The 16,274-nt window shown below is 39.3% G+C and overlaps 1 protein-coding gene across 6 annotated transcripts in view; it reads left to right on the forward strand.

Annotated features, from left to right (window-relative positions):
• LOC137293793 (pleckstrin homology domain-containing family D member 1-like) overlaps positions 1–16,274 on the forward strand; it is a 69,925-nt gene that overhangs the window by 24,137 nt on the left and 29,514 nt on the right. For all 6 annotated transcript variants that reach the window (XM_067824535.1, XM_067824530.1, XM_067824531.1 and 3 more), the window contains exons 2-4: positions 2,159–2,252; positions 3,563–3,652; positions 6,613–6,689. In XM_067824535.1, coding sequence (XP_067680636.1) covers positions 2,159–2,252; positions 3,563–3,652; positions 6,613–6,689 — 261 coding nt within the window. The remainder of the gene's footprint in view (positions 1–2,158; positions 2,253–3,562; positions 3,653–6,612; positions 6,690–16,274) is intronic.

The following is a 16,274-nucleotide window of genomic DNA, read 5'->3' on the forward strand; positions in this document are numbered from 1 at the left end:
AATAACCATTTTACCTGTCTGAAAGGCTTTTGTTTGAGCCTGTTCATAAATAACTTGGAATACAGGTAGATCATACTTAACAGGGAATATTGATAACTGTAAGTTTTAAGAGAGAGCAGATCCAATATTTAGGCCAATAAAAGTACAGATATATTGGTAAAGATGAGAAAACAGATAGTATTCAATTAAACTTTAACCAGTGGGTTATCCCACTGCTGGTGATCCCACGAACATGACACGGGTGTTATACATTCATGAAGACCTGTAGTCGACCATACTGGGACTTGCACTTATCCCTACACTGCAGACAGGAGACGAACACTTGTTGGAGTCTTTGTGCAAGTTAAGTGTATTCTTCCCCCCACCCCATAATCTCTTTGTTTGCAAAGTTCAAGGCAGGTCATCCAGATTCCTTGATGACTATTTTGTTAGATATAATGTATGTAGCATTTCTAAACCATTTCTGTTTTGAGGATATACATGTTTTAATTTGCTGATCCAGTGAAATAGAAACTGTTTGAAATTTAGAATTAACTTCTTTCTTTATGAAAATAATTTCCAACATGTTTAGCATTAACTGAAATGAGATACTGTATAGAAAATATTGTGCATTTTATGGAAACCACTGTATCAGTGATATTTCTGACAGGTGTCATATTCAAGTCTCTCTGTTTCTTTCTCTCTCTCAATCTCTCTCTCTTAATCTCTCTGTCTTTCTCGATCTCTCAGTCTTCAGCGTGACGAGTAAACACTTTAACCACTTGGCTAAATCCACTCACCACTATGCTATAATCACTTGAGATGAGATGTTTACCATGATGTCCTATGTCATGGCTGTAAATATTATGAACAAGATATTCTTCATGGTTGCTATATTGGGAAGGTTTTCCATCATCTTAATTACTGACAGCAGTGTGAACTTAATGCCAGTGTATACTGACATGATATGTACAAGCTTTCAGTGTATGTAAGACAATAGCCTACAGCTGATTAAAACAAGCTATTAACATGCCTAGGACAGATATGAGAAGTATAGTGACATGTTATGATGATGATACTGGGGAGAAGTATAGTGGGGGGATGGGTTGTTATGCCTGGTTATAAAGTATAGTGGGGGGATGGGTTGTTATGCATGGTTATAAAGTCTAATTTTGGAATATTATGTTTACTATGGTCACCATATGTTTTCTGTTGGATGTGACCTGTGAAGACATGGATTCATTTGTTCTTCAGCAACCCATATTTGTCATTAGGAGGGAGTAACGGGATGTAGTGGTATGGCTCGCTGACTTTGGTTGACACACGTTATTGTATCCCAGTTGTATAGATCAATACTCATGATGTTGATCACGGCTCCATGCTCAATGTGTTTTTACAGACTACTGCCATATTGGTGGAATATTGCCGAGTGCATCATTAAAAACCCCAGCCAATCAACCAACCAACAAAATCTGTTAGATCAAGATATGGCTGAAATATTGCTTATGTGATATGAAATTTTAACTCACTCACCTGTTTGATGCAGGACCTCTAGAGCCAGCTTTTATCAACCATCTCCAGATATTCAGATACGTATTCAATGCCGGATGTCTAATACTGTACATGTTGATGGTTTGTACCCACAAATGTACCCTTTGTACGGCTCCAGGTAGTATTCAGGATTCTGTTAGGTCCTGAGTTGCAACTGTACGAGCCTTATACACAATACTCACTGGGTTTCAAACAAATGCCAGGTCAGTGGCTTGCATGGAAAATTAATAAATGCCTCGACCTCCTTTAGAGAAAATATGGCTTATGCAGTCAGTTTTGTTCAGCTGATAGTGGTAGTGAATTATCCCATTCATTCACGATTTTATTACTAGAATTGTTCACATCTCATCTTGAAAATATACATCACAAAAACACTTCTTGCATAACTGCCCAAAAAGAACTGCTGGTTCTTTCATATCAGGACAGTTAATTTGTCTTTCAGTAACATGTTAATTGCAGTAATGTGAGAGAACAGGATGTCCTTTAGGTTCTTTTAAGTGTAACTGTCTTGGAAATCAGTATATCTAAACCTGCTTTAAATCTGAGCTAATGGCTAGTGTAGTTTGCAAAGCCTTAGTATGATCTACTTAGATGCATGTAAATCAATTTTTTTAAAATTTGTTTTCAGATTTTTCCTGGTCAAAGATGGCTTCCTCATGTACTATGCAGACAACGAGAAGAAGGAGTTTACGAAGAGGACATATTTCAACATCCACCCAAAGGTCAGCCATTTTATTGTGATCCTATCATTGCTAGGGTACTACTGTCTCGATCCACTGCACAGTGCCAGGGCAATACAAGAGCAGTCTCTGTCTGTGCAGACATTGATTGTATGTGTAGGTGCAAGCCTCCTCACACCTTGCACCTCTGATCAATGTTGGCCAGTTCTGCATCTTGCCACTATGGAGCTCAACACATCCTAATCTATAGCCTCTAGCTTCTGTCTCTGTTGCCAACACACAGATTACCCCGAGGTCTGGGCTGGGGCTCATGTGTTGGTTTTGGTAGGATTTGGCTTTTGAATGTACAGAATTGGATCACAAGTCAAATCAAATGGGTTATTCAACATGTACAAGTAGAGCTAAGACACCTGAGTGTTAAGTCATTTTGCTCCGAATGTGGCACTTCATAAATTGTTCAGGTGGGTACTTGTGACTTGGGTGTTTGCAGGATTGTGGGACATTAAGGGTGATGTTTGTGTATATATCTGTCTTGACTCAAAGTTTTAAAGAGTGAGTAAGCAGGTAGTTACGTCATGTTGCAAAGGGTGATCTGGGGCAAATGAAATGAGGAAATTATTAGAAGGATGTTTTTTATGCAATGTTTTGTCATAAAATGCGATTGTTCATCCTGATGTGACATTGACCACATTGATGACACATCCATCATACTAAACAGGTTGTACCAGTAGAACCCCAACTGTGGCTGTGCTAATGCAGGAAGCGTTCTTCAGCCAATCAGATATCTTTGTCAGAGCATTTATTTAACAGTTCAGCTCATTTCTCTTCCACCATGAGTGGAGTTACAGATCCATTTAATGAGTTTTCATTGATGTTTATAAATTTGGCTGTTTGAGTTATGAAAAGCTGCTGAAAATTGTAGATTACATGTATTATAGATAACTGACATTTCTTTTCTTGTAAGAAATACACTCAAAGTCTAGAGCGTCATTGGTTGATTTTCAATAATGTAACCGTGACACTCCATCAGAAATAACCTCAGGGCATGTGCAGAATGATACCCGAGTTCAGTTCCCTTGGGAACAATGTGTGGAGCCACTTTCTGGTATTCCGCATTTGGTATTGCTGGAATATTGCTAAAAGCACTGAATCACTGAACTCAAACATGGACAAACCCAGGTACATGCCTGTTTATTGCTGTGTTCAACTCAGGGGCACACCAAACCCAAGTCACCAACACTGACCACACATTCCATTCAGTCATCTCTTGCAACGCTCAGATTCTGGAGGCTGTTTGTTTGCTGGAATCACCATAACTATCCATAGTGTAACAATTCATGTTGTGATTGCAGGGCATAGTGCCGTTGGGGGAGTGTGAGTTCAAGACTGTCAACGATGCTGTCCATCCTTTCTGTATTCAGATATCCAGTGCTGAGATCAATGTGAGTACAACAGAATACCAGCAACAGGGTCAGACGAAAGATAACTATGTACTGCATACTCTCTAGCTCAGTATTTGCTTTGTACAGGGGGAATTATTGAAGTCATCTATAAAATATTGTTGTATGAATTATTGTGGATGTGCATGTATATACTGTTGGTCATCTGACACACTTTCTGTGGATTCTGTTGTCAGCATTTGTATTCCAATGTCTTGAACTCTGCAATGTTAGAACATTTCCCCATGTTCCAACGAGTTTAGGCAGGATATTCTAAAGGTAATCCAAGAAACTTCCATGGGCAGTTGAAGTATGCCAGTGGGAAGAAGTACTGCTCCATCCTTGAAAAACGTTGCATAACTTGTCTAAATTAAATATATGGTCATTCTTCTAAGTGCCAATGAATATAGTAGGCATAGCTACTGCAAGCTTATGCCTTGACAAGGAAGTAGGGGTCCAGAATAGTATGGACATTTTGTGTGTGGTTACCAGTCTGTATATTACAACAGGATTTAGTTGTAAAAATGTCAGGTCTGGAGATATGTCCAACTGAATATTGTTATTTAGTACATACATTGAACCTGGAAGTATGTATACATGGTGAAATTGCACCTGTTTCCTGATGGTACAGATTTGAGGATACTGGTGCAGGTTTGTTACCAGACGTTTTGCCCGTGTCATGTATGATAGTGCATTCAGTCTGTCAGCAGCATTCAGAGTTTTGCTGACGAAGGGGGCTGAAGCGGAGATAGCAGATAGTGAGGGATATACTGGAGAGGAGAGGGTGGGTGTTGAAGATGCATATGGCTTGAGGATGTTAGGCAGAGATGTTGAGGGTATCCATCATGGACTGTATTAGCTGTAACACTTGGTACTTGCAGGATTGGTGGTGGTTTGTGGTATCATTGAATCGTGAGCAAAACTTTGGAGAAGACATGAAACCTGACCCCATTGATTTTAATGTATATTAGACAGGAAAAGATGAGAGGCAGGTACATAGAGAGATGAGCTACAATCATTGACTACACTGTGTTTCAGACAGAAGATAAGAGAAGCAGGTATAGGGAAGGGTGTGCTACAATGATTTTCTCCATTGTGTACCAGACAGAAGAAGATAGAGAGGCAGGTGTAGGGAAGGAATGTGCTACCATGATTGACTCAATTGTGTATCAGACAGAAGACAGAGAGGCAGATAGATATATGGAGGGGTGTACTACAACCATTGGCTCCATTGTGTATCAGACAGGAGACGATAGAGAGGCAGGTGTAAGGGAATGTGTGCTACAATCATTATCTCCATTGTGTATCAGACAGAAGTTAGACAAGCAGGTATAGGGAGGGGTGTGCTGCAATCATTAACTCTGTTGTATATCAGACAGGAGAAGATCACACTAAGAGAGGCAAGTGTAGGGGTGTTTGTGCTACAATCATTGTCCCCATCGTGTAGCTGACAGAAGATAGGCAGGCAGGTATTGGGAGGGGTGTGCTACAATCATTAACTCTATTACCTGTTCGGCTGAATGTGACTGAGCCAGTTGTGTTAAGTGTAAACATGTCATGATGGCCAACACATACACATGCCTCTATGGTGCACATGTGTAAACATCAGTCTGGGGAGAGGAGGAGGGAGCTACACGCTGATACCTGACTGGATTACAACTGTCACTGCCCTCACTGTCTCTGCCCTAACTGTCTCTGTAGAACTTGTTCCCAGTGTTTCAGCTACAGCCACAGCTCAGAGCTATTTATTGATATGCAGTCTGTGTAGCTCATCTCTTTAACATGTCTCACTTTATTTTCATCTGATTCCCATAAACCAGATATAGGAAAAACAAGCATTTAAATTTATTATGTTTTCCATGTTGACAGCCTATTAAGATATGAACAATTCCTGCTAATGCAATGTGTCGTTTAATGTGGTGTATATGATAGAAATTCTAATGTTTGTGAATTAAAAGTTCATACATTTAGTATCCAGTCAGAACTTGTAGAACTGAAAAGGGCCAATTTACTTGTCCTGCCACGCCACCTGTCTAACCTCCACTTAAACATCGGAAAACAACTGAATTAGAATTTTATTCAATTAGTATCCAAGAGTTAGAAAGTGCCAATTTACTTGTCCTGATATCTGCTTGCCCTCCTTTTAAACAGGGAAAAATCTGAACTGATGAAGAACACAATGGGACCAAGCACATAAAATTTATGGGGTTCTTGAGAGGCATTTAGAAGTCAGGTTTCTAATATAAGACAAAATGCTATGGATGTCAACTTCTTTATTGTTTACACAATAGTCCAGAACTTTGTGTAAACAATAAAGAAGAAGTTGACATCCATAGCATTTTGTGTTATATTTAAATTTATGGGTTTGGAATTTTGTATTGAAGACTGGCCATCTATTTGAAAGGAAGTGTTGAAGCCCAGGTGAACTGCGGAACTGAGGTGATCTAGATTGCCAGATTGTTGAAATGTTTGACATGCCTTTTTCTGCTCCATGTAAACAGTATTATTTGAAAGCAAACATGAGACTAGAGAGTGGGCCTGCAATAGACACATATAGTGCATATGGCAGAACTCTGAGATGCTAGGCGTGTGTTGGGAGGATAACCTTGACTTCACAGTTGTGCTTTTCCAAACCATATGGTGATATTGATTAAAACATTTGGTTAATTGAAAATGGCTTTATTGATTACCATGGAAGTGTTTAATACAGGCATGAAGGAAACAGGTTAGTTACATACTGACATATTAAAAAATGAATTTCATTTTTTGATGTGTTTTGGTCAGTGCCAGATCAAACAAGCCAATTTGTGTTAAAGTCCTATAATCAATATAATGTTTCCGTCTGTTGATCTTTTCATTATACAATAAACTCTGGCCATCTTCTTTGCTTGTGATCTGATGAAAACATGCACCACTGTTGGGATGTACATGTATCTGATATTGACTTGCTTGTGTCTCCACAGGGTCAACTAGTGCTGGCACTGGAGAGTGACTATGAGAGGAGCAAGTGGATAGAGCTGATGGAGCAGTCCCGCAGAGTGTGAGTTGTCAACCTGTTCATGCCTCCAGGCTAGAAATGGTTTCTATGCTCTTCCTGAGATTTATGGATAGAACTGTTTCCCAGTGCTTGTACTGCTGGAATTTGTGGGTAGATTTGTGATTCTTGGATTGAACTGCATTATTCTTGATTAACATTGTTTATGAGTATCCAATCCTTGACTGTTTTTGAAGTAACAGACTGTACTGAACACTCCAGTATTGTGCAGATGTTGACGTGTGATGGTTCAGTACACTACCAAGGATTTGTCTGGGACTTCAGACAAGTCAGGTCTCCTTTTTCATCAATAATTAAAAGGAACTGAGTAATTGTTCATTTTAGGGTTATAAATATGAGCTTCTGCACAGGTTTAGATAATCGCTGCCTACTTTGATACTGTGTGCAAAGTCATTTCTGTGAGATAAAATGGATTCTCATGGAATGCTGCTAAATACTAATTTGATTCTGTTTTGGTGTGGGGGGGTGGGGGGGGTTGCCATTGTTTTTTTGTTTCCTGATCAGGTTGCTAAGACTTCTGTCATGATACTAAATATGGTGAACACAGGGCTTTTAGATGAGATGATTTTCAGGTTATGTCAGTGCTTTATAAATGCTAATCGAGTAGGATACAAGCCGGGAAAGCCTCATTTCCAAAAAAAAGTAGCCAAAATTGATGTGGCTTTCCTGGCAATAGTTACAGTTGCGCGAACATGGAATGTGGCTCTAATGGTTGTGCTACCAAAACATGCTTAATGATTCAAACCCGTTAGTGTATTTAACAAAGTAAAACATGTTTCCTCATAATTTATTCAGATTACAACAAAGTTTTGTTTGTATAATTAACACACAATAGTATACTTGATAATAATAAGTATTCATTTGTAAAACATAAATAATAATAATGATCATGAATTGAGAACTACACTTGGTGACAGTCCTTATTGACAGAGAAGCCCATTCAGACAACATTCTCGTTTATTCCACTACTGTAATTGAAGGAGATCGCCCACGTGGTCAGCATGCTGCATCTCATTCAGCTGTTGGCTGAGAAGTTTTGCGAGCGTCAATGATTCTATATTTCTGTCTTCGTGGCGGTGCTGTCCACTGGTTAGAAAGTCTCAGGACAGCAACCTCTGTGAGAGACTGCTCGCACTGAAATATCGCCACTATCTCATAAATGTTAGGGTGGCTCTTCAGAGCAAGTCTCTTTACCTTGTTGTGCCCTGAACCGAGCTGGTAGTTACATAATCCATGAATGCAGTGTTTTTGGGACCGGCAGGAGAGTCAGCTACGACATACATTGTCCACCTTATCCCGAGGTACTAGAGGGAGAGCAGCGGCTCTTCTAACTAGCTTTCTCACTTCCTTATGTTCCATATACTGTAAAATCATTATTATTCGTGGGGTTTAATTTTTGCGCAAAAAAATTATCCACAAAAATAAAACCTCCGCGAATAATTATGATAAATTGTGAAAATAAAAACAAACAAAGAGCTTCGAGTTTTAGTTCTGTATTGCTAGTAATTTGACTACAAGTACACTTCATTCATTCATGACTCAGTGAAACAAAAAGATACATAAAAACAAATTAAATAGTTGATTCAACACATGTCATTTTCAGTGTCTCTGATTGACACGATACACACGACTTTACTAAATTAGAAATGTCAGGTCACCTGCCACTAGTGAATTAGTCCAAAAGTCCAGCTTGGTGGAATCCGCTTTGGATTAAATCCTTCCTCTTGGATATGTTGTCGTAGGTCTGGATAATCCATTGCGCATGTAGTGGTTTGACAATACTGGTACACGTGCACAGAGCTTCCTGAATAGCTGATTGGCCGAGCGCATCATGGGTCGAGGTCACATATGGGTCAATGATTTCTTCCACAAATCTCAACATGGATTCTTCAGTGCTCCATTGCGTGTCTCAACGTAGCGGAAAGCCCATGTTTTCCCAACTAATTAGGCAGGTGACTGGACGACAGCCCTGGTCAGTGTTTTCTTTACAGTGTACAGTTTCCTGTGTTACACTCTCATGATTTCTGTACTTTGATGATGCGCGAAAATTAAACTACGCGAATTAGTCAATTTTTCTGTTTCCTCAAAAATTAAGCAGCGCGAAAATAAATGATTTTACAGTACTACATAACAAGACCTTCTCTCTGCACCCTGCTCCAGATACACTGGGTGACATGACAAAAGTACCCCCTAACATGTGTCCCAGGAAACACATCGCTCATAGCATTGTGAGCTGCCCATTCAAAGTCCAGCTGGACTGTTGAGGGAGCAAACTGTAGCATTTGCCTACAGGCAGCATCACTAAGTAGTGAAATGTGCCAACATAGCTCTCCTTTGTTCTGTTTAACAGCAAGCAATACACCAATGGAAACATGGCCCAATACCACTGCATGAACACAATAAATCCAACAATTTTGGACAGGCATATAATGTACCTGCATTACACAAATGTTCAATGTTCTTGTCTGTTGTGAAAATAAGGACATCGTCACTAACACAGTGCAGGAAATGGTCGCCACCTTCTGTTCTTGAATACTTTTCCAACTCGATCTGGGGTCCGTTGGCAGGAATGCAGGCCAAGGCCTTGTGGCTCGGGTGGTAGAGCATGGTAGTGAGGGACTTCAGAGCTGGTATCTGCTTCAGAAGGTCATCTGCGACGATGTCGTGATGCTGGCATAGTCTGGAGATGGGTATGGGGGTTGTTTCAGTCCTTGCACTCTCCATCAGTCTCACTTTGAAGGTGTCAACTTCAGACTCAAAAGGAAGGGAATTGTGAGAGTGATTCATAATCTCAACCTCAAGGAGCATCTCACCCTGAGTTGTGATCCGTGCAGTGCACTCAGAAACAACACAAGACCAGTATTTCCTTTCACCACGAATACTCTTACACCGAAACTTATAGCCATCATAGTACAAATGCCTGCCTCCTCTCACACTCTCAATGAAGTTTATTTGAACTTGTGCATTTGCCATGTTCTGATATGAAGTGAACAAGAAGTCATTTTTATATGATAGAGACAAGCAAGATTGACTCAGTGTCAATTAAGTTTGAAAGAAGTACGCTTTTGATCTCACGCTTGGGGGAAGAAATATCAGATTACTCTAATTATTGCTAAACACTGCGCTTTGTGAGTAGTAAAGATTGCTAGTTTCCTATGTACGCAATATTACATAATGTTTCATAGAATCCTAAATAGGGACAGTCTTCTCTCGGTATTGCTGAACACAGTGCTTTTGAGTAGGAAAGATTATTCAGTTCTCATACCTAGGGACACTTTTTTACCAGTTCCTGTAATCCATTAATTAATTAACCTGTTGAAAATGTGCCTTTCCCGGCTAGTCATGTAATTGAAAATGTGGCTTTCCCAGTAATAGTAATTGAAATTAACTAGTATCAGTGCACCCAGATTCACAGGCCACATTATATGATCCTGGCAATGTTCTTCAAATTATGAAAATTATTCATCCAAATGTGCTCACAAGAATAAGTTTTGAAACTAGGGAGAAATTCTGACGCTATCCATTTAACAATGAAGAAGTCTAATTATCATTTTCTTATTCATCACCAAGCTTCACCTTCGGAAGGCACATTTAACTTCATCTTAAACTACTACCTTCATTTTCATTACTTTTTAAGTTTAATTTGATAATTTGCCAGCGGGGGATTATGTCACTTGAGTGACAGTGCTTGTTGTATATGCTCTAAGGTGCAGATCAATCTTGATCTTTAAAGAATACAAATTTGATCCAAGACAACCATGGACATATCTCTCAAGATCATATTGTTAAGAAGACTGTTGGATTCGGATGGTTTCCTATTTGTTGTATATATTGTTCTACATTGCTCCTTCCCAAAATGTGGTATTGCCCCTTGGCATATTTGGACAAGAGAAATGTTTGTTATATAAAGTTTGTAGTGAACACTGTACTAAATGGAATATTGTACTGTAGTTTGGCACTATACTTCACACTTGAACTAAAACTCTAATCTGAATCTTTGATTGTATTTAATGGTATATGCTTGGAACCTTTGAATTTTGCTGAATTGTTGAAAATATTTCCTCAATATATTTTCTGAAAACAAAAAACCCTGTTCATCTGTAGCTTTGTTGACTTTTCATTGAATAATTTGACATGTTTTATCAGAAGAGGGCACCTGTTGGTTTTACCTTAAGCATGTATGGACAAGTTCACAGATTACATGACACTCGTACATGATATCATACCAACAGATACATTTGTCATGATATGGCTATAACACCTGCTGTTGTGACTTGGAATTTAAACTCACTTGGAACAGGAAAATATGCTCTCTTAGCAAGGCAGCTCGTCATATGATCCAGGTACTTAAAACAATATGAATTAAAATCAATAAATATGTGGCTCACAGTATGAAAACACCAAGACAGGGGGTTTCCCAAATGTATAGTGTATTCGCAGAACAATGATTGCAGGACAAGAAAATCAATAGAAGTAAGGAAAAGCCTTAAGTTAATGTGTTTGTGACAGTAATGTGGAGGTGTCATAACCCTTCCCTGATGTACAATGCTGGTCTGTGACATTGCATGGTCAGTAAGGCTTAATGAGTCCGTCAAGGTCTCCAGACAAGGAAGAGAATAAGAGACTGACACAGTAACTGCTGACCTTTCTTTCGGGGAGGGGTGGTGGTGGTGGAACTAACCCATGAACGAGGGTTCTCGTACTGGCGTTGCCCTTCACAAGACCATATCACTGCATTTGTCAGCTTTCAGCCTGTTAAGGATGACAACATTTTGGCCTGTTAAATATTTGGATTTCTAGGGTGGAATAATGAAGATGAAGCCCTGTCTTTTGACATGTTTTGTGTCTGTACCAAGGCATGCAAGGTTAATTTGTGCTTGTATGGGTAATTTGTATGCATGTGTGATGCAGTATTTCATGTCAGGTACACGCCTGCCTGACTCTGTCTCCTTGTTGTGACACTTGCCTGTGTCTTAGACTGAATGATGTGGAGCACATGCTACAGCTGGTTTGCATTTTGTTAACTCTGAGTTATCTCTATTTTGCATGTTGTGAATGCTGAGAGGGTTTTAATGTCCTCTCCTGTGGAATCCATGCCAGGAAATGACAACAGACATCGAAATGTGTATTCTCACTGGTGCTTGTGTGTGCAGCATGAACCTTTTTCTGCTTGAGGAGTCAAGGAAATCAACCTGACATGTTTCACTTTATAAGTCGTGGCATGTTTTCCTTAAGGTCAATTATGTACCTTCAAATGGCCTTTACAGATTACATGCATGTGTCACATACCATACACTCCAGACACATTATCAGCTCCTTGGGCAGTACCCAATCCACAGTTCTTGGGGTTTTACATTCACCCCTCTTATGCAGACCCATTCCTGCTGGTTGTACACTCTACACTCATCAATATGATGATGGTCTATAAATATATGAAAGTGGATAGAACAACCCTGTGGTTAATATCATGTGCATCAATAAACACAGTTACCATGATATGCAAACGGGTGTCTCAATACAGATGCCTGATGCAAACAATGAGCAAGTTACAGTGAATCACGATACAGATTTCTAGTAAAATGCCATTGAGTCACAAGTCTAAGATAATGGGTCACAGATATCAAATATTAACTCAACAGAATCTTGGCATTTTACAGTGAGATCAGATATATTGATAGCAGCTTGTTTCCCCAGTGAGCAGTCGGCCATGCAGTGGCGACTATGCTTGTGGTAAGAGGCGACTATCGAGACCAGGTGTTAAGGCTTGCTGACTTGGTTGACACGTGCCATCGTTTCCAGATTATGCAGATTGATGTTCATGCTGTTCATCACTGGATTGTCTTGTCCAGACTCGATTATTTACAGACCACCGCCATATAACTGGAATATTGCTGAGTGTGGCGTAAAGCTAAACTCACTCACTCACTCATATCAAGAGACGAGGCAAGAATTTCAGGTAGTGGTTGGACTGATTCCATGCCAGATCAAATCATGGACACCGAACATGAGAAACGCTGTTATGTCATAATGACTATGGAGAGTTTTAATCATATGCTAATCAAGTGATAATGGGGATAATGATGTGAATATGGCATGTGTGAGAGGAAGAAGAATGTTATGTAATTATGAAGGTGAGTTGGACAGTGATAAGAAGATGGAAGATGGACCTCATGGAGCATCACCAGGGTTTTACAGGACCTGGAAATGTGTCCAATACTGACAGTTGTCCGAAGAGACAGGAGAAAAAATGGTTATAGTGCATCACAAAGAACACAGAGTATTTTTCAGTATACCAAGTCTTCACAAGAACAGTTGCAGTTCATGCTATTGAAATGATTGTCAAGTCTTACAGTACAATAAACCACATAATGTGAATTATTACATTGATTATTGCGTGACCCTCTAGGTTTGCAGGTCAAGGTTATACCCTGTGTCACATGATGGAGCATGGCAACTTCAGTGACATGTTTTATGAGGGTGTGACACATGTGCCCTGGCAGAAAGTGAGTTTCACTAGCTGCTCATGTCACTGTATCAGTATTATGTACTTAGAGATAATGAATGCTTCAAATAGGGATCTCATAGTATGTCAATATCAATAAACTAGTAATGTTATAACCTTCCATGTTTCATTATCATCAGATACCCGTGAAGGTCCCGGGGTAGAATAGGCCTTCAGCAACCCATGCTTGCCATAAAAGGTGACTCTGCTTGTCGTAAGAGGCGACTAACGGGATCGGGTGGTCAGACTAGCTGACTTGGTTGACACATGTCATCGGTTCCCCATTGCGCAGATCGATGCTCATGTTGTTGATCACTGGATTGTCTGGTCCAGACTCGATTATTTACAGACCGTCGCCATATAGCTGGAATATTGCTAAGTGCGACGTAAAACTAAACTCACTCACTCACTCATTATCATCAGAGGGCATTGATCTTTTATTGTGGTGATCGAATCTTTTATTATCTCAGATTTTAAGGGAAAATGAGCTCAATACCTTGTGCTGTCATTCAGAGTCAGTGGTAACCTTAGTAACTCATATTAAGGTCCAAGGGGTCTTGGGCGTGGCAACTTGCAGGCAGGAGTTGAAATCAGCTTGCAGTGAGTTCAAGTTATGGTTTGAAGAACAAGAACATATAACATTGTCCTGTCATCACCATACCTTTGGGTAGTGTGATTTTGTTTGGTGTTTAACACCACACTCAGCAATATTTCCGCAATATTGCTACAATCTTCAAATAGTTGAGTCTGGACCAGACAGTCAAGAGATCAAGAGCATGACTATTGATCTACATAATTCTGAGACAATGACATGTCAGAGACTGACCACCTGATACAGTAAGCAAGCCTGACAACCCAATCCAGAAAGTCACTGCTTACGACAAGCATGAGTTCCTAGAGACAGATTCTAAGCAGGATCTTGACTGGTTGACTGATATGATATCAGTACATCTCAGTACGAAAAGCATGTGAAGTATTTCTTACGGTGACAGCTTAGATCTCTGTGTTTATGCCTTGAATCCTGAAAAAGAATTAAAGAAATATTCTTATTATAATTTTACACTCATTGAAGTTTAAATGTGAAAAAGAGTTAGTGCTAGGCCTTAAGTATTATTTTATTGAGTTTATAGTGACAAAAACAAGTTGCATAGTCAGGCAGTGAAATACAATGGGATCACTGGCTATATAAATATTCCACTCACTCAGCATGCATAAGACAGAGGTTTGATTCCCTACATGGGTATAATAAGTGGAGCCTATTTCTGGTGTCCCCTGCTGTCATATTGCCAGAATATTGCTACAAAACTCACTCCAACATTATTAGACCCAGGTACTTCTCTGTGACTGCACACAAGGTCACAACAGGCAACATAGCTCTTAAATTGCTGACAGTGGCCACAGTGTAATGACACGGAGACCTAAAGAATGCAGCTTGAGTGTGGCATGTGTTCAGGGCATGGTTGGCAAGAGATTTAATTCAGGAAGTGTGTGTACAGCATGGAGATAACAGAAAAAAACAGATACACATCAAGGACAGTGATTGAATATAGTTTTGTAGCTCTTAGCATGGTTCCAGCGATATCACAGTTCAGGACATTATACTGAGCACGGCAGTGTCCTATGTGGAATGTGATACTGTGAGCCAATACTTCTACCGCAAGGCTACCCATCTGCCCCTGATACACATAATTAACAGTGAGGTAGAAGACAGACAAGGGAATTATTTACAAAACATCAGTGAACTTACTAGCAGCCTAGTCATGTAGGGCTGGGATGGATAACCCAGATACCCAGGATTGATTGGTAATGAGTTGGACATGAGTACCCGTCTCAATTCCCCGACCCACTTTGATCATGTGACAAATAGATCAAATAATGTAATATGTTATTCTTTCATGATTGAACGGTTGTATTGTCTTTAAAGATTTATACATAATTTACAGTTACTTCTTTTGAATATACTTGATAGTTAAGATGTTGAAAATTGAAATTTTAGCCTCCAAGCTGAAAAATATAATGCCATTTCCTGCAAATTTGATGATAGGTACAAACCAGGTAGCCAGGTAGGGTAGGGTAATAGAGGGGATTGTGTCCCCTTGTTTGGACCCATCCCATCCCTACTGTTTGCCTTTTGTGCCGCTGTGGGGAAATATTCAAGCTACGTATCAAGGATCTATGACCCAATGTTGCTAGTGTGTGTTGGAGACTCCAATAAACAAAGGAATGATTACTGAGGTAAAAATTGTGAGGCATTGCCAGATTCATATGTCTGTTAAATGCTAACGTAAAATTGCAAATACAAACTTTATCGATGCCATCACTGTTACTGTATCCAGGGCTATTTCACAATGTGTTAAAGGTCAACAGAAAGTTGTAGATGCTGGGGGCTGAGTAAGTATTGCAAAGTATCCACTGATATCCTGCATATTGACATTTACTGACTTAGTCTGACATTTGCTACATTTATTTTTAGAGAAAATATTGTTTTTGAAATTGTTGAAGATATAGAGTATTTAAAAAAAAATATGGAATATGTTTGTTTTATTGACATTATGATACACTAGTCATTTTGGCTTCAAAACCCGTGATCAATGAAAAAAAAAAGATACAATGTGCAGTGAAGGAAGGGAAGTATACATTTATCTTTGAGTAGAATTGCGTAATTACAGTTGACACACACCATGATTTTAACCTAAGGTCCCGTTTCTGTCATGACCTATTGAAGCTATTATTACCATTTAGAACAGGATGTGAAGTGTGGTTGTATTTGTAGTGGTAATCATGATATGGTGATTGTGTCATATTGGATGACTTTGTGACTGTTATTTCCTCATGCATTTATAGGAATATATTTTCGAATTCACTTCCTGTTTATCCTATATTCACTTCTTATTTCTGATAACTGCTAGCTGGAGAACTAGTCATACCACCTCATGTGTTCCTATCTGATAATATTAAACACTGTTTTGTAATACAACTTACCGTCAAATCTGTAGTATAGACAATTAATGGACAGTTGTATTCATTGTACCATTTTTACCAAAAGAAAGGTCTGTATTTAATGTATT

The sequence above is a fragment of the Haliotis asinina genome, chromosome 8 (genome assembly GCF_037392515.1).
Source record: "Haliotis asinina isolate JCU_RB_2024 chromosome 8, JCU_Hal_asi_v2, whole genome shotgun sequence".
NCBI lineage: Eukaryota > Metazoa > Mollusca > Gastropoda > Lepetellida > Haliotidae > Haliotis > Haliotis asinina.